At 46.6% G+C, this 23,361-nt stretch overlaps 3 protein-coding genes and 1 long non-coding RNA gene across 10 annotated transcripts in view; 2 read left to right on the top strand and 2 right to left on the bottom strand.

The window, feature by feature from the left end:
* RNF123 (ring finger protein 123) overlaps window positions 1-2,285 on the top strand; it is a 122,259-nt gene extending 119,974 nt beyond the window's left edge. For both annotated transcript variants that reach the window (XM_084839521.1, XM_084839522.1), the window contains exons 38-39: window positions 98-183; window positions 934-2,285. In XM_084839521.1, the coding sequence (XP_084695647.1) occupies window positions 98-183; window positions 934-1,033 (186 nt within the window). In that variant the 3' untranslated portion in view covers window positions 1,034-2,285. The remainder of the gene's footprint in view (window positions 1-97; window positions 184-933) is intronic.
* On the bottom strand, window positions 2,117-10,522 carry GMPPB (GDP-mannose pyrophosphorylase B). The gene is made up of 10 exons (XM_084839526.1): window positions 10,447-10,522; window positions 10,045-10,179; window positions 9,225-9,305; window positions 6,878-6,926; window positions 6,479-6,621; window positions 6,102-6,260; window positions 5,839-5,917; window positions 4,686-4,813; window positions 3,854-4,036; window positions 2,117-3,280 (listed from the first exon to the last, which is right to left on the bottom strand). The coding sequence occupies exons 2-10, from the start codon at window positions 10,171-10,173 to the stop codon at window positions 3,149-3,151; spliced, it is 1,083 nt and encodes a 360-aa protein (XP_084695652.1). The 5' UTR covers window positions 10,174-10,179; window positions 10,447-10,522; the 3' UTR covers window positions 2,117-3,148.
* A 207-nt stretch (window positions 10,523-10,729) lies between these two features.
* NICN1 (nicolin 1, tubulin polyglutamylase complex subunit) lies at window positions 10,730-21,604 on the top strand. 6 transcript variants are annotated; one of them, XM_084839527.1, is made up of 7 exons: window positions 10,730-10,816; window positions 11,929-12,070; window positions 12,435-12,623; window positions 16,587-16,700; window positions 18,724-18,795; window positions 18,989-19,093; window positions 19,812-21,604. In XM_084839527.1, the coding sequence occupies exons 2-7, from the start codon at window positions 11,930-11,932 to the stop codon at window positions 19,851-19,853; spliced, it is 663 nt and encodes a 220-aa protein (XP_084695653.1). In that variant the 5' UTR covers window positions 10,730-10,816; window position 11,929; the 3' UTR covers window positions 19,854-21,604. The 6 variants fall into 6 exon arrangements, with proteins under 6 accessions (XP_084695653.1, XP_084695656.1, XP_084695657.1 ...); XM_084839530.1 differs by having other exon boundaries at window positions 10,730-10,937; XM_084839531.1 differs by having other exon boundaries at window positions 10,730-11,069.
* Window positions 13,180-23,328, bottom strand: LOC146354672 (uncharacterized). Its single transcript, XR_014788464.1, has 3 exons — window positions 23,011-23,328; window positions 21,222-21,329; window positions 13,180-14,248 (listed from the first exon to the last, which is right to left on the bottom strand). It is a non-coding gene; the product is annotated as an uncharacterized LOC146354672 (long non-coding RNA).
* Window positions 23,329-23,361: the final 33 nt, after the last annotated feature.

Below are 23,361 nucleotides of genomic sequence, written 5' to 3'. Positions count from 1 at the left end.
ACCACCAGCAGTTTCAAGAGTCCACTGTAGAACTTCACACTACTGACTGTAAAGAGCGGCTGTTCCAATCCTGAGGAATTTTTGTTTTTTGTTGCAGCCCACCAGCGAGGAGGACCTGTGCCCTATCTGTTACGCGCATCCAATCTCTGCTGTATTCAAGCCATGCTCCCACAAATCGTGCAAGTGAGTAACCCCCTGGAAGAGTGGGGTTTTCCTGACTTTTGCCTGACTGGATAGCAGGTGTGCTGGACTGCACCAGACATGTAGCTGAACTGATTTGGTTTTGGCCATGTAAATCCCCTGAAGCATCTGAGCTGAAATCCCCTTTCACTGGTTGCCCTGACTGGAAGAGATTCAAGCCCCCTAGTTAAGCTGAATGTTTGCTTAAGCATCCAGATTCTAGTTCTCCCACAGAGTGTGCCATAAACTCTATAACTGCACTGCACAACCATGGAATTTTAACATTGGATGCAGAATTTAGCACCCTGGAAATCAACTTCCGTATTTATTTATTTTTTTGCAAGTGTTTAACCCTTCACAGCATGAAGGTAAGGCTTGAAAATGTATGGGTAATTCCTGGCGCAATTTTAGAAGCCAGATGGGCTGAACAGGATTCCCAGCGGCTGGGGGAAGACCTCAGTACCCCTTGTTTCTCTTTGGCTATCATTGCCACCACCAGAAGCAAAAGTGACTGCACACTATAACGGCATGCACAAAAAAGCAAATGTCAGTAAATCTAGTTAATCTGCATTAAGTTGTGGACTTTCCATTTAAGAGAAAACACAGCCACGCATGCTGTACTGCCACAAAAAACACTTGCACTCACTTGTAGCGATCAAAGCATTTTTGAGGTAGTAGATACTGGTACGAGGGCCAAAGATTGCCTTGTAGCTGTGAACAGATGTGTAAGGGCTTCTCCTCTTGTCTTCCCAGGGCCTGCATCAACCAGCACCTGATGAACAACAAGGACTGCTTCTTCTGCAAAGCCACTATCACGGGTGTGGAGGATTATATTAAGCCAGCCACCTCCTAGTGCCTGGACCCTGCAGGGCAGGGCCGCATGCCCAGGCAGCTTCTCCACATGGTGGGCTCTCCCTGCTCTGAGAGCACCTCTGTCATAGGCGGCGGCTGTTCAGCACAGCTGAGCTGAGTTTTATTTATAACACTCTTGCAGGCCAAGCACTGCTGTATGCATCACCTAGGCCACATTGTACCCTTCAATCATCCTGAATTTTGGTACACTTCCTGTTGTGGTCATCGACTCCAAACCAACAGGCATTGGGCTTTCTCTGTGGAATATGTACAAGGGGGCTGAACGTTCTCAGGTTCTCTACCTCAGCCTGATTCTGTGGCTCCTTTCCTGCATCTGCCCCAGGAAAGCCTGTCTTGTACTGTAGCTGGGACATATCCTCTTTGGTGTGGTGCTCTCCTTGATGGGCTAAAAGCTATTCCCGCCGCCAGTATCTCTTCTGTGAGTTCAGCTGCTCACTAGCCAAGTGTGTTCTTGCCACTGCAGCACTTTGCCAGCTAACCATGCATGTGAGGCTTAAGAGTGGATTCAAATATTTATGTGGGCAAACCATGCAGTACCCCATCCACCTGTACCACGATGTGTTAGCTTTGGGAGTGGCAGATTGTCTAGCAATTCTCCCATGTGCAATCTGGTGGTGCAGGGCTGTACCATCTGTCCACCTAAAATTTGAACCTGCTCTTAGTGAATCTGGTTCCTTCTCTTTGAAGGGAAGGACAGCTAGGTAAGCATAGCAAAAACACTAGGCCATGCTTTTGTTGTGGGGAGCTTAATGACGCAACAAAGGGCACACTCTGTTGTAACTAACATGGGCAGGGATGAAGCCCCCAACCACCAGAGGAATGTCAGAACAGACTTCTAAGCTACTCCAAGGAAAAAAGATCATACAGTAGGGGCCAGGGTTTGGTCCATACATTATGTAGCGATTGGGAGAAGTACTAACTAGGCTGATTTTATGGGCTAAAGCAGGGGTGAACCTGACTGCTACCTTCTACCAGCAGAAAGTGGCTTTGGCACCAGCCCTCCACTGTGTGACCAGGCTGCCTGTACTGTCCAGGAGCAGACAAGGATTTTTTTTTTTTTTTTACTAACTGTGTGTAACTTGTAACCAGAAGTGTTGGGGACGGCAGCAAGCACTGAGCTTGGAGCAAGGAATTTAACTTATGTGCATCTATGATTGTCTCTCTCCCCCAAACAGGAAGGGGTGTTACTTCCATAAAATGGAATATTATTAAATTATTATTCCTTAAAGCTGTGAGATGTGTATTCTTCTCCACAATTACGGAGCACTCTTCTAGAGTTTAAGCTGTAGCTAATAAAAGGCAAGTTGCAAATGGCTGGCACTGGGGCTACAGGAATACTTTCAAGGAAGGCAGCAGTAAAGGTGAGCCACTTAAGGACTGTCACCATCTTCTTTAGCTCCTCTTACGGGGCAGACAACATGAAAGACAGGGCACCCATTGTTCATTACAATATAATATAATTTCATTTGTTTTCATTACATGACAGAGCCCTGTCCAGAGTTCTCGAATAATACAAGTTGTTGATTATTGGCCTTATGGAGGGGAGGGGAGTCAGTTTCTGTAAGGCAGTAGAGTTCCGTAGAAGAGCGCTGCGTTCTGTGTCCCCCATGTGCCGTAGCAGCAGCAACCGCCGCCCTGCAGCAACGGCACGACACACTGTTCATTCCCCTCCCCAGGCCTACCTAGGCCTGTCCTCTTAGAGCAGCTGAACTACAGCAGTACCTCAGAGTTTATAGCACAAGCAGATCATTTCCCCGTTGCTGATTACGGCCACTTTCCACACCAGGGCACTGCCTGTGCAGCAGGACAAAGCTGGAGCTGCCTAGGTCCTCCTACCCTGCCCTGTTCCCAGGCATGATCCGGAAGAGCGTTCAAGGTACCATATGCTTCCCTTTGTCTCACTACACTCCTAAGACCCCAGCAAAGGGTTAGGTCAGCAGCAGGGGCAAAGTAGTATTTTAATTCAGAGAAAAGTTTAGTTGAAGTTTCAGCAACAAGCCCCTGCTGCCAAGGCACACAGGGTGGGGATACCCCAAGTAGAGGGCAAGGCAGGGATGGCCCGATTAGCTGGTCCAGCACTCGACATCCAGAACTGCTACATGATGATGCGTGGCTCTGGTACTGACTCCGCAATGGATTTGTGAGGCAGCACGTTGGCCCCATTGAGGTAGAGCTCATCATTCACAATGACATCCTCGCCCAGTACTGTCACATTCTCCATCCGCACCTGAGGGAAGAACATAGCATACAGTTGCATTTTAGACCTCTGTGCCGAGATGGGAAAAAGTAGTTTGACTAGGAGGTTACTTGCCTCAGTACAATCATATGGCTACCCAAGAGTCAGGTCTTGTGCTTCTAGGCTAGGGCTGCTATGTAAAGCAAGCTAAGAGCAGCCAGGGTGACAGTGCCAGTTTAGTGCCTGCAAAGCTTGCCTAAACCTATTCCCTCTGCAAGCAACTTTTTCAATTAACTGCTATTCATCCCACGAGATAGCAAAGACTGACACTTCTGGACTAAACAGCACTGAAAAGACATGCTAGACTGGGAATTTATGGGGCAAGCTTTCTCGTTATGATACTGGCTCTGAGTACCTCTGAGTACACAGAGAGAGTGTGCACACATGCAGGCATGGGGGAGAAGCCTTAGTTTGTCCAAAAGAGGGAAAACCCAACCGGGTAACTGACCATGTCCGTAGTGTTTATGTATACTGCACCCTCCCGCTCATTCTCCAGAGAGCACAGTCAGAGCTCAGCCTTGCTCAGCCATGGCTTTGACTAAGATAACTACAGCCGCCACTCACCCACTGGCCCACAGAGGAGCTCCAACCAACAATACAGGATTCCAGCCAGGAATGGGAACGGACACGCGACCCCTTCAGAACAGTGCAACGCTTGATCCGTACGCCATCCTCTACCACCACTCCTGCCCCAATGGTGACGTTGGGACCAATACTGCAGTTTGATCCAATCTTGGCAGTTGGGTCCTATAATTGGAGAAAAACAGGCATGAAAGGAAATCTTGTGGTCTTCCCTGAGAGACTTCCAGTTCCCCATGCTGGGAAGTAGCTTCCTCCTGCAAGGAAACTAGGTGGTAGACAACATTCCCACACAGCTTTAGACCCCAAGATAGTAGATATAATATCAAGAGCTGCCATTTTCTTGCCCAGTTCATATATCGGTGAAGAAGGGAGGGACAAGTTCTGGTGCTTGAGAAAACAGAATTTATTGCGTTTGATGCGTTTCGGAATGCTTCCTCCCACAGGAGCTTATACAAGCCATTTGATCTCTTGCTCTAAATACATGGATGTTCTTACTTTTGGATACTGGCAAATGCTATAGTGGAGAGCAATAGACTTCAGCTGTAGCGTTTGCCTGTATCAAGCAAGAACATTCGTGTATTCAGAGCAAAAGCTCAAACGGCTTGTATAAGCTGCTAAGGAAGGAAGCATTCCGAAACGCGTCAAGCGCAGCACTGTTTCCTCGAGTGCCAGAGCTTGTCTCTCCCTTCTTCACTGTCACTCACAGTGCTCTTTCCCTTCTTTGCTTCCGTCAATTCATACATCAGTTCTAGACTGACCCCTATTGAAGGCAACTCGTTCTCCTCACTTCAAATAAATACAGGGGTGGAATTACCACTAGTACATTCCCCATGAAGCCTGGTCCTGAGTGCAGCCGCTCGGGCTGTTTCAGCCGGAGAGATTGCAGATACATGCACATGCCAGTCAGGAAGTCTTTGGGCTGCCCAATGTCCATCCAGAACCCTGTGATGACAAAATCTGCATTAATAAGGCACTAACATCCTTTGACAAAACTTTTACTAGGGTCACTGACATTTGCCTTATAAGTGGGAGGAGTTCTGCATCTGGTAGCAGATGGGCAGTAGGGCTCCAGGCCTGGCAGACATGTGGAAGAGACAGATTTCATTCTCTCTGTAACATTCCAGTGCTTTAAGACACTGGAAATACAAGACAAATGAATTGCCCAAGTCTGTAACACTGTGCTCCATCTCTGATAGAGCTTAACACGAGATGCTTCAGGGTACGCAAATTCAGTTTAGCCTTCAAGGGAGATCTAACGGTGACGTGTAGAAAGGGAGGCTTTTAACAATTGTTTAAGGAGCAGTATCAGCAAGACTGTTCAACTCTCAGTTACATTTGGTGATGAGTCCTACAAGTTAAGTAACATGCTGAAAACATTATTTTTCCTTCTATCACATTAAAAGGTGGAAAATACAGATTTCTTTTGTCTCCTGGATCTTTGAACATAAGAGCAGCCCTGCTGGCTCAGACCAAAGGCCTATCTAGTCCAGCATCCTGTTCTCCCACAGTGGTCAACCAGATGCTTGTGGGAAGCCCACCACGAGGACATTATGGCAATAGCCCACTGCCAGCGTTGTTCCACAGCAACTGGTATTCAACGACATGTTGCCTTTGCTCCTGGCAGTAGCGCATAGCAATACGCACAGTGACATTTTGTTAAATTCTCTAATTCAAACATTGTTCCAGAGAATAAAGAATGGGTCATCAATCTGTAATGGTGTTAACAGCTTGCATATGATGTGCTATCCCAGTTCTTCGAATCCTAACCTCATTTTGCTTCTTGACTACAGCTCTGCCTTCCAGAGGCCCTCACTGAATTACTGCACTGTTCTCTAATATGACCTCTTGTAACTACCTTTAGTTTTGAGAGCCCCTTAGGGTAACAGCATAATTTTGAATCCTTCTACATGTGCCCAGAGTATGGTATTTACCCTGTAGTTCCATGGCATAGAGAGTATGGTATTTACCCTGTAGTTCCATGGCATAGAGTTGTCCTTGCTCCGCCATCACTGGGAAGATCTCCTTCTCAATTGAGGTGGGCCGCAGCTAGGAGAAGGCAAGAGTTCAGTTGCTTGGTCATTCCTGCTGCAGGAGTTAAAGATGCACGATTCCCATGGACATCATAAATAAATACTTAATCTCACAGCCAGGTCCCAACCAGAACCACAGCCCCAGGCACCTCAGCCAGACTGCCCTATGCAAGATCTCTTCCACCCCTCCTGCCTCATACCTGGATCCGCTCTAGCACACTTGGGTTTAAGATGTACATGCCGGCGTTGATCTTGTTGGAGACAAACACTTGAGGTTTCTCCACAAAGCGGTGTATGCGGCCAGTATCTGCATCACACACCACTACACCATATTTGGAGGGCTCCTCCACTTTTGTCACCTGCAATTCAAAGTCAGCATTGGACCTGGTCATGGCGAGGTAGTTTTCCTTCGCTCATGCAGCTACAGTTTTCACTAAGAGCTGGTGGAAGCAATGGAGCTCTTGATTCCCATGTCCCCAACTAGCCTGCTATACTCTTAGGAACAAGAAAAGATCCTCTGGCAGTCCAAAGCAATACAGCATGACAAGCATGCATCTGATCCACCTCAAGTACTTACCACAATGGTGCCCTCTTTCCCATGATGCCTGTGGAAGCGCATCATGTCTGTGAAGGGGAAGTCACAGATCACATCGCTGTTGAGCACAAAAAAAGGTTCTGAATTCTCAGTCAACAGCTCCCGCGCTAGTGCCAGGGGGCCAGCTGTAGAGGAAACGGGAGTCATCAGTGCTCATCTATTCACAAGCCCTTCAGCAACCATAACCAATATGCATGCTTCAGCCCATCTCAGGAAGTTCCATCAGTTATAGCTGCTGCCAGGAATAAGTAACCAATCCCTCAGCTATGTGCAGCCAGGACACCCAGAGCTGCCACAAGTTTAGATTCTGATCCCACAGTGACTCCCCCTAAATCCGCAACTCCATAAGCCCGCTGACCAGGAAATGGCTGTATCAGTTACCTGTGCCCAGTGGTTCCTTCTCATGTGACAAGGAAATGTGAATGCCCAACTGGAAAACAAAGCAGAATTTAGAAAATAGCATTAAAAGAAGAGCACTATCAAATGAGTGTGTGTGCATCAGTGACCTTTACAACTTGATGCCCTCCAGATGTTTTGGACTACAGCTTCCATAAGCCCCAAGCAACATGGCCAATGGTCAGGGATTATGGGAGCTGTAGTCCAAAATATCTGGAGGGCACCAGCTTGCCTACCCCTGCAATTGCCCTAAGATCCTCACCCCATCCCCATTCACTACACTTTCAAAAGCCCTCACTAAATAGGGCAAGACAATCATACCAATATTATTGAATGACTAATTTATGGAGACCTGCAGTTTGTAGGCTGCCTCGTCTTTGTTCAAAGCTTGTGCTAATACCTGTTCTAATGAAGCTGCTAATGAACAGTATAAATTAAGAGACGACTGAACTCTACCCCTGTTCCCTTAGAAAATCACTGTAATACATCATCCACACTTGTAACATTCTAATCCTAAGCATACTTATTTGGAAGCAAATCCACAGAATTCAAGAGAACTTATTTTAAATCAGGGTTATTTAGGATCTCAGCAGTCACTGCAATCCCCAAATGTAAGCAAGAGGTTGGAATCAATAGTTTGGATCCTAAGATAAGTTAACTTAGGGAAATTCGTGGAAGAAAAACTCCCACTCCTTCTCCACCTGAAAGCCCCCTGGCACCTCACCCAAGAAGGGCCTCCCAGCCCTCTGGAGAAGCTTTTTGGGAGTACAGGTAGCTGCAGAGAGAAGGAAGGATAGGAAACATCCATGAGCTTCCTTAAGTCAGCTTACCTTAGGGTGCAATCCAATGGGGATAGTCAGCTGCCTCCAAACTCGGAGGTGACCAACTATCCAATGCAGGGCAGGCAGAGTGCAGAGGGGATCTTCTCCACATTCAGGCTGCCCTGCCTTAGTGGCTAGATGACCAATTTCAGCTGTCTAGCCAGGGGGGCACATAGGAAGCATCACAATGACACTTCCACCATCCCTTCCCCTCCTGCAGGAACGCCCCCTTTCCCCCCACTCAGCGCTGCTGTTATGAGCACAGAGCTGGGGATGAACTGTACCTTTTATGAGGCGGCGGGGGTGGGGAGGCAGTTTTCTGGAACTCAGAGCACTGGCTCTGAGGTTGGTTCCCATAAACTGAAAAATCCTATGGTCATCTAGCTGCTGTCTAGCGGCCATAGGCTTGCGCTTTTAGGGTCCAAGCCATAGGCATAAGGCACACTTGAAGCCCCAAACAGAAGAGATTGTGAAGTCAGTGAAACAAAGGTGACAGTGCTAGCATTTTATATCAGGATGTCTAAAGTATGACCATGCACATAAAAACTACTTCCTCATATAGCTGTAGGCCACAGATAAATGTCTCACATGATAAATAATGGGAAAGATTGTGGCCAAAGTAATCTACCAGCAGTAAACCATATCAAATCACAAAAAAGGGGTGGGGGTGGAAAAGTGTACCATTTTAGTTGGATCCTTTACTCCATCTTGACTTTTACCAACACTGTTGTAGCTGGTATGGCAATCAGTTATACTGATTCCAAAAACCCTCAGTTACAGGAAGCTACAGAAAAGCAGTATGTAATGGTGCCAAGAAAAGGTCACACCCTAATTTTTACAGTGTAGAAAGCAGACAGTACCCCTTAAGGGTATGCCTGCACGAAAGAGAGAAGTTTATGTTTGGCTTCAATTCACTTCAATTAAAATCATAGTACAGATAACATATTGCTCTGCTACTATAAGCTAGTCAAAACTCAACACTGCACTATAGTGAATTTGAGTTTCACACAGAGAAGATGCTAGCACAGACAGAATAACTAAGGGCGCAGTCCTATACATGTTTAGACAGAAAAAGTCCTACAATTCCCAGCATGTCCCAGCCAGCATGGCTGCCTGGAGGGAGGCTGGGAGTTGTAGGATTTTTTTCTGTCTAAATGTGCATAGGATTGTGCCTTAACTCAGCAAACTCTAACACAGACCATTTTCCTTGCAGAAGCCAAATCCCAAGATTAAAGTGACCTGTCAAATTGTTACATCATGAACACTGGAAAAATTAATAATCAGTTAGTGTGAGCATAAATTCTTGTTCGGATGCTCTGTGGGAGCAGTGTGGTACTAGGTAAGGGCTATAGAGCTACTAACTTTTTAAGAAGCTCATCCACATTAAGAAAGAGAATTAACAAATGCAGAGACTCTGAGTTTACTCCCATTTAGATGCTACCTGTCTATAGCATCCCATACGAATAGGTTCATATAAGCAGCCTAGAAATTGCTCACCTTGGAACACTTACCCTTTGCTCTTGCTCTTTCATCTCCTTCTCCAGCAGTTCAGACATATAGCTGACAGCAAGGATGACATGGTTTACACCTGCCTGTCAGAGAGGAGGAAATTCAGCATTCAGTAGTAACTCCACAACAAAGGGTCTATTCACAACTGTTTCAGGTGGTTAGAGATCAGAACTATCACCCAGAAGTAACTATTCCAGATGCAGGGAGACAAAAACTGACTTTGCTGCCAGCTGAAATCAGCATTATTCTAGGAGGTGGTTATGCAGTAGCAGGTCTTGCCCAGGGTAGCAGCTAGAATTCATATATTCCCCTCCTAAATTGGGGAAAGGACCATTGCCTGAACTTAGAAATCATTCTGTGACCCATTTGTGTACTTTTTCCAGCTACCGCACAAGACGCCAGGCATACACACCCATCTCCATTATGCTGTCCATTTCTCTGTATAGGATGGCAGCTTAATTTATCTCCAATGCATTAGCAAAGAGTAGGGAAAATACCTACAGACAGACTGACTAAATGCGTGTTCACATAGCAGAGGGTGTAAAACATCAAGCTGTACATTCCCAGGTGTGTGTGTCTGTGTGTGTGTGTGTCCCCGCCACTCCCAGTTTCTCCTACCAAAGCTTCCATGTCTTTAAAAACTTGGACAGGCAGAAATTCAATAGGTGAACCTTTCCCCCACAAGGAAATACTGCAATGGGATGAAAAGCTTCATCTATTGACTTTCAGCCTGTCATGAAGCTCCTCAAGGCACAGAGTAATGAGGTAACCACCACCCTGCACCCACACAGACACACCTGGGGTGAATACATTGAATCCTACCTTCACCAAGGCCTCCACCTGGTGCAACAGGATGGGCTTGTTACAGAATTCGACTAGCGGCTTGGGGATGCTGAGGGTCAGAGGCCGCAGCCGTGTGCCATAGCCCCCCACCAGGATCAGCGCCTTCATCCTTGCCTGAGGGGAGGGGGGAAGAGAAGGGGATGCACCGTCGGATTCCGCCTTAGAGACCCCATGATGTCCTGGGCCGCTGAGCCGGGACAGGCCAAAGCCGACCTGCCTTCCCGCCCTGTCCAGCCCAGCCCAGCCAGCCAGACCGGAGCCCAGAGCCCGGCCGCCGTCTCAAGCCCTCCGTACTCTGGGCGGTGAGCCAAAGGCACCAGGCTGGACCGCGGGACACTTGCGAGCACAAACTCGGCAAAGCCCCCCGCCCGGAACGCTCACCTGCCGCTGCCGCTCTCGGCCCAGCCCAAGAGCTCTTCCCCGCCCGCGGCCGAGAGAGCTAGCCTCCACGACATCCCCGTCAAGCTCCCGTTCGAACCACTTGACCAATCAATGCTTCTGACGTGGCCCAGCATCCCAGCCATCCAATCTCGACCAAGCGCAGTCGGACTTTCCGGCCAATCAGACTGTAAGCTTCCGCGTTGCCATAGCAACGCGGAAACGGCAGCAATGCGACCGATTTGAGTCATCTCAGGGCGCCGCGGGACACGTCGCTATGCTTTCCGTAGTAGAGTGACGGGTCGAGGACCGGACAGCTTCAGGCTGGAGCCCCGCCCCGCCCCTCCGTCCGGGAATGAAGCGTCATCAGCGGGTGCGTTGTGACGCGAGCCTTAGCAACGAAGGCTCCGCCTTCGGAAGCCTCTCCGTAGTAGTGGCAACGCTCGTGACGTGCGATGCTGCCGTGTTTGTCGTGGCACTGCGCTCGCTGGCAGGTGTGAGGGGAAGCCGCGTCGTTCTCTTCCCAGGCCGCGCCCGGTCCTGGCTGAAAGCGGGAGGGCGCCGCGGCTGGAGGAAGCGGGACGGGCGCGGGCCAGGAGCGTCTGCGGTCAGGCCGCCCGGAGTAGGCGAGTCGCGGTGCCCCAGGGATGCGCTGGAGCTCACAACGGAATCGGGTGGGCTCCGGAAGGGCCGGGGGGACTCGGAGGGCGGAGCCGAGCCGTTGCTTGCTCGTGTGTGCGGAGCCTTCACGTTGCCTGCCACTTGCCGTGGGTCAGCCCCTTGTGCGGGGCTGCTCTGGCTTTGCCAGTTAAGGAGCTGGGCTGTATTGTTGGTCGTAAGGAAACCAGTGTGGAGGGGACGTCATCATCAGCATGGGCTGGACCCGGCCTTGGTCATACTTAGAGCAGAACCATTGAAATCAACGGCACTTAAGTTAGTCGTGCCTAACCTAAGTCCCATTGATGTCAGTGGATTTACTCTAAGTATGGATCCAACCCATAATTGCTAAATCTGTATTGGGGTGTGAGAGAAATAGCCGAACAGAGTAATTTCAAAATATATTTAGAGCTAAATTTTTTGGCCTCCACCCCCATCAGTACCTGTGATGTTACAATATATATAACGTTCTCTAATGCCACAAGAGACTCAACCCCACACTTGTTTACCCGGAGGTCTGCCCCACTGAGTACAATGTGGCATACTTCTAAGTAAGTGTGCATAGGATTGCCCAGTTGGTCTATTGAAGCATAAGCTTTTCTTAGGTGGCAGCATCAAATACATGAAGCAGAGCCTCTGTGCTTCCAGGCTGATATGCAGCAGAACGTGGTACATTAATATAGGAATATGGCTCCCTAGCAGTCATAGAATAAGAGTCTATATGTTGTTATGGTCACCGGAACAGTGGAGTTTCTTGAATTCCAATTTAGGGTGGTGGTTGTAATTATTGTGTGCCACCACTGAACTGAGTCCATTGCTCTCTTCCAGCATGGGGACCATGGCCCATGAGCCTGCACCCTGCACTGTCAAGAGCCCGGTGACACTGCAGGTGGGAGATATGAGGACTGAGCTAGGTCGATCTGGTGTTGTGGTGATTGATGTTGTACTCCCACACTCGCAGGCTGTTGATGTAAGTGTGACAAAAAGAGCAAATGTTGGAGGGCGGGGGCTGACAACTGACAGATCATATTTTTGTAATCTGTCATGGTTTTAACCCTGTAGCTGGTGTAGAATCTAAGAAGGTGAGCTAGAAAATCCTTGCTTCAAAACTCACCTCTGACATTAATTCACCTAGTAGGTGTAGGCAAGCTTTTCTACTTTTGTTCCTGTCTGTAATAGAGAGACTATAAGAGCAGCCTGTCTTTAAAGTAAGGATTTCTGAGCAAGAGAAGGGGGAATTAATTGAGGTTCCTCCCCCACCCCCTGTCACCCTCTGAAGAAAGTTATGTATTGCTTCCTATGGCTTCAGACAACTTGCGCACTTCATATTTCAGTTGCAGGAGATTGTATTCAAGAACTACTACACAGCCTTTTTGACTTTGCGAGTACAGCGCCGAAGCCCTGCAGATGGTGGGAATGAAAGCCCTTCCAAATGGGTTACCTGCCTGCGGAATTACTGCCTGATGCCCAACCCACATACAGAGGAAGGGTCCCAGGAGTACTTCTCTCTCTCCAGACATCAGGTCAGAATTTCTGCTTCTGTTGGAATTGCACATAGCTGATTAGATCTTTTTGCTAGTACAAACTATTTCCTGTGTGATGTGGCAACCTATACTCTATACAGCATCCCTGTTTTTCCTATTGCACCAGAGACATCACTCAGTAAATCTTTAAAAATATATCATAAAAGGATGAGCAAGGATTGTGTGTATGCTTGCTGTAGCAGACTAACAAGGCTACCCCTCTGGAATTTGTCAGTAAATTTTGAGTTTCTGTAATCTTAGGTTGCAATCTTATACTCGCTTACCTCGGAGTTAGTCCCAATGAACTCAATAGGGCATACTTCTGAATAGACATGCATAGATTGCACTATTAGGGTCTTATAGTGTATCTTTCAGCTGGGACCATTACTGGCAGTTTTGACCAGGCTGTTGTGAGGCTTATTAGGGGTACATAGCAAAGCCCTTTTGTACTTAAACTGCTAGTCACCTGGCGCTCACCAGAAAAGCAAAATATTAATAATGGGAATCCCAGCCAAATTTCATTTTCAATAGTGTTAGCCTACAACTTTGTATTCTTGAAGTTTGGTGAGCTTTATTACTCCTCCTTAGGTAAAGGTTTACTGATAGGTAAACTTAGAGACAGGATTGACTGAACTATTTTTTACTTATTTAAAACATTTACTACCCTCCCCCTTTCCTCTGAAGAGCTCAAGAAAACCAACAACAAAACTAAAACCATAAATTAACAGTTCAAAATTACCCTTGAAATGTAACAATAAAACATGGCAACAGTGCCAGAAATAACAGAATATAGCAGCAATAAAAAGTATTAAAAACCCAGACACACTTTAAAAACCCAATACAGTAAGACAACAGTTCACAGCCAAAATACCTTCCTGAAAAGTAAGGTTTTGGCCTTTCACAAACTGGCAGTTAGCGAGGAGGCTAGATGCGCTTTCCTCAGAAGGGAGTTCCAAAGTCTAAATCCAGCCACTGAAAAAGACTGCTTTGTAATCCCAACTATGAATATTTCTGGGGATTTGGGGACACACAGGAGGGCATCTGAAAATGATAGCAATAGAGAGGCAGGTTTGTAAGGGAGAAGGCGGTCCTTCAAGTATCCCTCTTCCAGGCCATTCAGGTTTTTAAAGGTCAGCACCACCATTTGCCTGGACACAAATTACGAAGCCAGTGCAGTTGTTTCAACAAGGGAGTCACATAGTCCTTATGTGTGGCCCCTGTTAACAATGTGACCACCACGTTGTGGACCAGGTGTAGGTTCTAGGTACTCTTCAAAAGCAGCCCTATGTAGAGTACATTGTAGAGTAATCTAAGCATCATATAATTAAGGCATATGTCACCACAGCCAGATCTGCAGTCTCCATAAACGGTCATAATTGGCATACCAGTCTTAGCTGAGCAAAGGCACTCCTGACCACAGCCAAGACCTGGGCCTGGTCCAGAAAAAAACCCAAACTACAAACCTGTGTTTTCAAGGCGAGTGGTACCCCATCCAACACTGGTTGAAGCCCAGTTACTGAGCAGCTGTACTGTCTTTGTTTTGTTTAGATTAAGCTCCCCTTTGTTTGCCCACATCAAGTCCATTGTTGCCTCCAGGCAAAAAGTTCAGGACTCCCACAGCCTCCCTGGAATGACATGGAAAGGAAAGATGGCTGGGTGTCATCCACATACTGGTGATGCCAAACCCTAGATGACCTCCCCCAGCAGTTTGATACAGATGTGAAATAGTGTGGGGATAAGATGGAACTCTGAAGGACACTATAGGCCAACAGCCAAGGCAATGAACAGGAGTCCCACCCCTCCAGGAAAGACTGGATTCACCGTATCAGTGTGCCCCAAAGTCCTGCCTCCAATGAGCCAGCCCAGATGAATATCATGGTCGATGGTATTGAACACTGGTGAGCGGTCCAACACAACCAACAGGGACATACTTCCTTGTCCAGATCCTGGAGCAGGTCATCAACTAAGGCTGTTAAACTAAAGCCAGCTTTGAAATGGATCTAGATAAGCTGTTCCATCTAGAAAAATGTGGCGCTGAGAGGCCACCACACACCTGAGCACCATGCCCAAAAATGGATTATCAGAGACTGGCCAAAAATTATCCAGCACAGTGGGGTAAGGGAGAGGTTTTTTTCCAGTAAAGGTCTCACTACAGCCTCTCTTAAACATGGTGGAACTGCATCTTCTTGAAACAAGAAATGTATCACTCCCATCATCATCTCTGCCAGCCCACCTCTGGCCCCCACATATTAGCTAGGATGAGCAAGTGTCAAGTACACATGTGGTTGTCCTCACCTCTCCTAAGTATACTGTTCGCATCCTCTGGCTGCACAAATGGAAATGGATCCAATCTAAATGGACAAGCAGGTGCCAAAGGTACATCTACTGGCACTGCTGTAACTGAAGCATCAAAGTCAGGACAGATACGAGGAGTCACTTTATCTATAAAGGGTCTAGCAAATTGGCCATAGCAGGCTACCAAGCAATGCTTCCTTCCATCTTGTGGACTAAGACGTAAAACCCTCTTACTATTCTAAACAGCTCTGCTGGCCAGTGCTGAGCAGATGCAATGGTGGTGGTAACAAAGAAATCTTACTCTCCCATCATCACCGCAATGTAGGCTGTAATATGACCTCTACCTATGTTTGACTGGATTCATCGCTAGTCTTCTGCCATATTTGCTCTAGTCATGTTACGTTGCCATCAGCTTCTCAGACCACCAAGGAACTAACTTCGCTGCACATCTAGAGAGAGGATGTTCAGGGGGAATTGTGTCAACTACCTGGGCCACTTCCCCATTCCAGAGTTTGACCTTGCCTTCAATAGACTCACCAGCCTGTGTGACAGGAAAATCCCCCAAAGCCATCATAAAATCATTTAGATCCATCAGTCTGTTGGGATGAACTGTCTTAATAGGCCCCCCGCCCCTGCAAAGGTCTGAGGTGCTGGTGAGCTAAACTTAACTTTCAAGGCCCTGGAGTTGTCACACAAGCTACCAGGATACGGTTGGAAGGTAGACTAACCAATATACAGCCAGACAAATGTAACAACTATCCAATCCCAAAATAGTAGGTGAAATATATTTCCATTATTTTATTCATTTTTGCAGTACTTTTTAATATGTAAAGGAGTTTTATAGCCTTTACCTTCTTTCAGCTTTGCAATAAGCCCTGTGAGATGGGTCGTTACAATTGCCATTTTAACTATGCTAAGCTGAGGCAACTACGCTAAGCTGAGGCCACCCAGTTAATCTATGGCTGTGCCAAGATTTGCCTAGATCTCCAAGGTACAACACTGAGAATTGAATTGTTCTTCATACCAGACCACAGTAAGATTCTGACTTAGCCTTCATCCCTAGAACCTAGTGATAGTGTTTTCTAGCCCATTTGGAATTCTTCTCTATAGTTTGTGTCCTGAAGCTCTTCTTGGTAATGGTAAGTGGTAGGGGATGTTGCTATTTGTGTGATGCTGGCTCTCTGATGTCAAGAATAGCAATTCTAATGGTCAAGGGAGGTGTTCTTTCATTGGAGAAGTTGTTAGAAAAATTCATAGTCCTATGGCAAATCAATAACAGATTCTTGAAAAGCTGTTGAGCCTTGTCTCTAGAGGGGATCTGCTGCCCCACAACAATCTTGTATTTGCTGCACTAATCTATCACAATGTACTACCCTAGTACCAGGCCAGGCTGATCAAGGCACCCCCATCCCATAGCTGCAGAGTAGTAACCCCTGTACCCTTCCACTTTCTGTGACCATCTAGTATCACAGCCTTCCCCAACCTGGTGTCCTCCAGATGTGTTGGACTATAACTTGGCTGGCTGGGGGATGCTGGGAGTTGCATTCCACCACTTCTGGAGTGCACCAGATTTGGAAAGGCTGATCTAGTGCATTAGTCTCATTACCAGTTTCTTACTGCTGCAGCTGCTGATGTTTCAGTAATGCCTTGTCTCTCTCCTCTTGCCAGATGCTTTGTGATGTGGACCGGGTGGCTGCCCTGCGTCTCATCCTGCGACAGCCATCCCCAGTATGGCTGCATTTCACCATCGAGGAGCTCCAACTTTTCCCTGGGGGTCAGAAGGTGCGTGCTCAACCTTTCCTAAAAGCACTTTTCCCTTCCATAGGGATTCTCCCGATGTTCCGATCCTCCCTGGGTTTTTATAATGGCTTGCTGATCTGTGCAAAGACAGGCTGGATGAAGCCTACTTCAGGAGGAGGTCCAGGGTCTGACAGTCAGCTGGTCTGAGTTTTCTTTTCTCTGCTCTCCTTTCCTCCCAAGAGGATGCCAGGCCACCCAGCTGAATTGGAGAAGGTGCTGCACCTAGTTCTCTTCCTTTGATCCAAGGTTGCTAGGCCAACTCCAGCTCTCATCTCTGAAGGAGGTAGCTCACCTCAGTAGTTAAAACCTAACCATCAGCGTCAATGGAGCCAATTATGCCCATTCTCTTTAGTTGCTTGGCCTGAGTATTCTTTTCCTGTGTGATTCAACTGCTGATGTCTTCTCCCTGCTCCCCATTCAGTTCATGGATCTCTGTCATGCATGGAACAAGTGTACTATTGGGCTCTTTCCCCTAGATTCATTCTAACATCAGTGCAATAGGATTCACATCCTGGGTGTGGCTCATGACTGCAAATTCCAGAGCCTCTGTGTGTGCCTAGGACTCAGTTTTATGCTATGATATTAACTCTTCAGTTGCCAAATGCCATTCTGAAGCTGACCCTAGAGAAAACTTTCCTTGTGAAATCCAGGTGGGGGAAAAACATAACCCTAGGTATTGGGTTGTATCCAGTGTTAGTCTAAATGAAGTCTCATTCATTTTAATGGGTCTACTCTAAGTAGGAATAACACTGGATACAGCCAATGTGCCTCAGAGTACGCTGGGAATAGTCCCTTCTTGTCTCCTGGTAAATAATACTTCTAAGAGGGCCTGGGATAAGAGTATTAATAGTTCCTAAGAGAGAATTCTACATTTTCCTGGGCACACTTGAGACACATATTTCTAGAGATTATAAGAACATTTTAGAAACTCAGTTTTTAGATTTTATGGGTGTTCATATAGATATAGATATAGATATATAGATATATTCTCCTTTGCTGTTCTGGATGGTATTTTATTCTTTTAACTGTTTGTCATTAGCCTAGAGAACAGCTATTATTGGAGAGACTAAAAATATAATAACGGTGCAATCCTATGTACGTTTAGAGAGAGAGAAAGTTATACAGCTCCCAGCATTCTGAGTGGGAAATGCTGGGAGTTGTAGGACCTTTTTCTCGCTAAACATGCATAGGATTGCACCATAAATAAATGATAAATAAATAAATAAACATAAGAGCCATTCTGGTTCAGACCAAAGGCCTAACTAATCCTGCATTCTGTTTACACAGTGGCCAACCAGCTGCCTGTGGGAACTCCACAAGTAGGACATAAGTGCAATAGCACCCTCCTGCTCATATTCCCCAGCACTGGCATACATAGGCATATTGCCACTGATGCTGGTGGTAACATATAGCCATCATGACTAGTAGCCATTGATATCCTTATTCTCCTTGAATTCGTCTAATCCCCTTTAAAGCCATTCACACTGGTGGCCATCACTTCAGCTTCTGGTAGCAAATTCCATAGTTTAACAATGCACTGTGTGAAGAAGTTTTTTTTTTTTGTCCTGAATCTCCCACCAATCAGTTTCATGAGATGACCCTGGGTTCTAGTATTCTGAGAGGAAGAAAAAATGTCTCGCTAACCACTTTCACCACACAATTCTCCATACATAATTATGTACATCTCTATCATGTCTCCCCTCACTCTCCTTCTAACTAAGCTAAACTGTTTCAGAAGTAACCTTTCCTCATAAGGAAGTTGCTCCATCCCCTTGATCATTTCTACATCTTCTCAAACTCTACAATATCCTTTTTGAGGTGCAGTGACCAGGACTATGTGCTATCAACACCTCTTGCCTGTTTGCAAGAGGCAGGCTCTGAGATTGAATTGGCAATGGTAACATGGGTTAGTGTGTGTGTGTGTGTGTGCGTGTACGCGCCTTGCCACATTCTTTTCTGTAGAACATCAGGAGCATTTTGCTCTGGGGCTGTTTTTCTCTTCTAGAGTCTTCAGAAAGGCTTTCCGGCTTGGCTTTCTCACCCATCTCCTCAGGAACAGCCAGCGAACCTACATGATGTAAGTATTGTCACTTGAGACCAGGGCCTGCCTTCTAGCAAGGGCACGTTCCTGAATGAAGAGCCACAAAACGAATTGGTTAGCCATTGGTAACAGGCTCCTAGCGGGGAGTGGCTTTCAAATAGATGTGGTGTTATATCAACAAAGCAGGGGAGAAACTGCCGATTTGCATATAACTATCTTTTGCTTTCAGGAACTCCCCGATGCTGACAAAGTGTCTTCTGAGGTGCAGCAAATGTGGGTTCTAACTGAGATGCTCGAAGCCAGCCAGCCAGCAGCACGGATTGGACGCTTTGATGTTAGTTTCCTGTTTTTCTGCTGATAGTTCTGGGAGTGCTTCTTTCATTGTGGTCCAATCAGGAACCAAACACAGCAAGAGTGGTTCAAGTGGTTTCCTCCCATCTTGGAAGATTCCTTCACCTGTATGTCCAGACTCTGCTGCCCACAGGGCCTTCATCAGAACATAAGAAGGGCCCTGCTGGATCAGACCAAAGGTTCATTACTGAGTGGCTGGCCAGATGCAGTGATTCGCGAAAGCCCTGATGAAGGGAGTTTCCAGCCAGTGTGAAATTTCCATGTATCCTGTATCCCCCTTCCCCCAAGTTGCTTAGGATGGCTTACATGAAGTTTTCTCATTTTAACCTGAGACAAATTGGGCCAAACTATCGTGACTGAGCTGAAGTCAGCCTGTAGGCTGAGTGGGAATTTAAATCTGGCTTCCCCTAGACCAGTGGTGAGGAGCCTGCATCACTCCAAGTGATGTTGGACCACAACTCCCATCCTTCCTGAGCACTGGCCATACTGGGTGGGGCTTATGGGAGTTGGAGTCCAACAACATCTAGAGGGCACCAGGTTTCTCACAACTGTCCTAATCCAAATCCAGCACTCTACCCACTAGACTAGACTGGCTCTCCCAATACTGGAGAGGGAATAGGATCTGTGGGGGAGCATGCATCCCGCAATGTTCCCAATCTGTTGAACATTTGCTAAAAATAATTTCTTGTCTCTTGTTTCAGGTGGATGGCTCCTATGATCTCAATCTCCTTTCTTATACTTGAGTTCTGCCAGGGCTAGAAGCGGAGAAGGCTCCTAAGGGCTGAACTCACTGGTTTGCAATCCTGCATTGTAGGATTGGCTTGAGGCAGGAAGAAATGATGGACTAAGTCTGTTGCCTTTGTGTTCCAATCCTTCCCTTTTCTTCTGTTCAGAGGTGGCCTTTTTGGAGGTTCTTCAGTTATACTCTGTCTCTCCAGCCTGGTCTTATGCAGAGAACATTCTCATAATTCTACATTCTGCACTGGAAGGCTGGATTCCCTGAACTGAAGGTGCCTTATTTGGGCTCTTCATCTCCTGCTCTGCTTTTCCAAACACTGCTCCTTGGTGTGTGTTTCTTTTGAGGGCAAAATCAAGCATCCTTTTCAAGAATCTGGTACTGTGTGAGGGCAGGGGGGGTGGGGTGTCCTTCATTTTGGCAAGGGGATGTCCTGAGATGTCTTTAGAATAACAAGAATGAGGGAATTTAGTTTCCAAACCCAGGTTTGGGAATTCCAGAGAAACAAAAGTTCAGTTATGGGTTCCTCTGCTATGGCTACCTCACTTGCAATCAGAGTATAAGTCTTTTTTAATGCATAGGTGGCACTTAGGGAATCTTCATGAAAACTTGTTAAGTCCCCTATTCTCCCTAAAGCAGGGATGGGGAACCTGTGGTCCTCTAGATGTTGCTGGACCATTTCCCATCAGCCCCAACCAGGATGGCCAAATATCAGGGATGATGGAGTTGTAGAACAACAGCATCTGGAGGGCCACAGGTCCCCTACCCCTGTCCTTAAGGCATGTAAATAGCTTAGCTGGTTGTACAGGCTAGCCCTGACATCTCTGGAGTTGGCAATGGCTGTCACTGTAATACAGTAAGTTGTGATCAGAGAGAAATAGTGTTGGCCTGCACTGTGTGTTGGTTTTCAGTTGAGGCCTGGAGCACCATGCCACTTCTAACAGCCACAACTATTGAGATTTCATGGAACAAACTTTGCATCATGCTAGAAAGCTTGAATACTAACATTCTGGGAGGGCTACCTTTTTGAAAGTTGAGTTGCATCACAATTTGCTGCCCCCTATGTATTCTTAAACATTTCCTTATTAATCTTCCATCTCCTCAGCTAACCCTTGCATGGTTGTAGATACTCGTTTCCCCTCACTGAATTAGTATGCTGAGGCATCAACTATTGAGAGTTGGGGTGAATAAATGTTTGTGGGAGAGGTCAGGTTTCTGCAGTATCAAGAATCTGTTAAGCTGCCTTTGAAAAATGACTTTCTCTCAACTGTCCACTGGTAAAGCAAGTCTGAAACTGCCTCTGAAAAGGCTGCTATGATGGTTACAAAGAGAATATTTGAGCACCTTCCCTGTTCTCGTACTAAGTAATATATACCTGTTTGAGTAGAATAGTGCTACTTGGCTTCCAGACAGATGTATCTTCCTTGTGGTGAAGGGCTCTTCCTGCAGTATGTGCATGTTTGTAGTCATCTGATGGACCAAGCTGTAGAACAAAATGAATTGCTATGGTAAGATATGTCGCTCATCTTTTTTTAAATGCTGGACACTAGATCTCAGGAGCAACCTTATATTGTTATCTGTATTTGTGTAGTTTCCTTCCTGTTATTTATTATGGACTATTTATGTTATTTATTTATAGCTGGAAAGGACTGCAATGATCTTCCAATCTGCTGTACTGAATCAGGGTTAATGTATCTAAGTTTTTCCTAGTGGATGCTTATCTAGCATAAATGGATCACAAATAAATGATAATTCATGTATTGTGTTTATTATGTGTTTAGTACAATACATTTATGCGTGCACACACACACAGAGCAAAGTATGTTTTCTTTCTATGTACTTGTAAAGCCTCTGTTAAATTTACTTATGAACCTATATCAGGAACTAAAAGATGGCTGCAGGAACACAGACCTGTAGTCTTGTTTCCTTCATTGTCCTATCTCTGATGTTGAGCAGGAAGAAAGGGGATAGGCAGGTAGAAAAAGGGATGGAAGTGCAAGGAAAGGCTGCTGTCAAATTCTTGAGTAAAAGTGGTAGCTAAGTATAGGGAATTTTAAAAGGAAAGGTGCAGAGATTAATAAGCAGGAATGTAGAACGAGTTGTAATGCATGGAATGGTGGTGGGGGCCTGCGGGAGAGAAACGTTAATTGCTTCACTACTGAAGTAATACACACTGCCTTCTAAAGAGGAGGAGGGAAGGGGTGTAAGACCATTACGTTCAGGGTCTAACATTACCTAGCTGCACTACTGGTGATGGGGGCAGTGATGTCGTGGTAAATTTAGAAGTGCAGCTGCTCATCATGACAGTTCCCATAGAAGAGTCCAAAATGCCCCCAAGAAGAGTCCAAAAATCCAGGCAGCTGTTGATGCATATCAACAAACCAACTCTAGCAGTTTTCATCTCCACCAGGAGCAGGTCTTTTGTAGAGCTAATGGGACTTAATGGCCCATCCAAGACCAAGCCACACCAAAATACTTTACATTGCAGAAGGGAACAATATACTGTTCCTGGGAACATTCATTTTCCCCCAGCAACTGTGAGGATTGCAGCTAAGCTCAGAGGGAGTAAGAAATTCTGACAGGGATGGCGGATGATGCCTGTGATCCTGCTAATTTGAAAAAGTGCAGAGGTTATGTCCCTATGAGCCCTAGCTCCACTAGACTGTGAGGGGTGTGTGTGTCTTCTATGTTTTTTCTGCACTTTGGCAGCAGAGAAAGCAGGGCTCGCCCCTGTACCCTGGGCTATGTCAACCCTTGTCTATTTTGTCATGCCAAGACACCTCTCTTAAGAACAGAAGAAGAACCTGGCTTAATTCAGACCAAGGGTCCATCCAGTTCAGCCTTCTGTTCACACAGTGGCCAACCAGCTGCCCACAGGAAACCCACAAGCAGGACATGAGTGCAACAGCACCCTCCCACCCATGTTTCCCAGCAACTGGTGTACATAGGCATACTGCCTCTGATACTGGAGGTGGCATATAGCCATCTGGACTAGTAGCCATCGATAGCCTTTTCCTCCATGAATTTGTCCAATCCCCTTCTGAAGCCATCCAAATTGGTGGCCTACATCTCGTGGAAGTGAACAGACTTGAGAGGATCTGCTTTAAACATAGAGCTGCTTTGCTTGCCTGTGGTGCTCATAGAGTTGGGCATCCTCATCCTACCTGAAGTGTGCCGTTTCATCTGCAACAGCCAACACGATTCATCCGGTGAAGTGGACAGTGGCCACAGACGCTTATGCCAGAACAACGTTCATTAGTCTTTAACCTGCCGCTGGACTCCTCGTTGTTTCTGCTGCCACAGACCCACACGGCTACCCTTCGGCAAACCAGCACGGGAGTGGCTTAGCTTAGCAGCTTCTCCTTTGGACAGCTGTTCCCCGCTCCCCTTTCCTCCTCGTTCGCGTAGTAGGCCAGGGCGAGCGAGTCCCCTCATCGATCCCTGGGAATGGGACTACATTTCCCAGGCTCCTCGTGGGAATCGAGGCTTAGGGGGTAGGCGGGGCTGTAGGGTAT

This window comes from Heloderma suspectum, chromosome 2, assembly GCF_057233095.1.
Source record: "Heloderma suspectum isolate Gila_16-S chromosome 2, 16-S_ref, whole genome shotgun sequence".
NCBI lineage: Eukaryota > Metazoa > Chordata > Lepidosauria > Squamata > Helodermatidae > Heloderma > Heloderma suspectum.
This window is presented reverse-complemented; position numbering and strand designations above follow the sequence as displayed.

What these genes read in the sequence shown, in the direction of transcription:
- GMPPB (XM_084839526.1), bottom strand. Translation starts at nt 10,173, where the DNA reads ATGAAGGCGCTGATCCTGGTGGGGGGCTATGGCACACGGCTGCGGCCT. An exon ending in TGAAAGAGCAAGAGCAAAGG is followed by an intron (nt 6,927 to 9,224) that starts GTAAGTGTTCCA and finishes TTTGTTTTCCAG; the next exon opens with TTGGGCATTCACATTTCCTT. An exon ending in GTGTGCTAGAGCGGATCCAG is followed by an intron (nt 5,918 to 6,101) that starts GTATGAGGCAGG and finishes GCCTTCTCCTAG; the next exon opens with CTGCGGCCCACCTCAATTGA.
- NICN1 (XM_084839527.1), top strand. Translation starts at nt 11,930, where the DNA reads ATGGGGACCATGGCCCATGAGCCTGCACCCTGCACTGTCAAGAGCCCG. An exon ending in TTTTCCCTGGGGGTCAGAAG is followed by an intron (nt 16,701 to 18,723) that starts GTGCGTGCTCAA and finishes TTTCTCTTCTAG; the next exon opens with AGTCTTCAGAAAGGCTTTCC. An exon ending in AGCCAGCGAACCTACATGAT is followed by an intron (nt 18,796 to 18,988) that starts GTAAGTATTGTC and finishes TTTTGCTTTCAG; the next exon opens with GAACTCCCCGATGCTGACAA.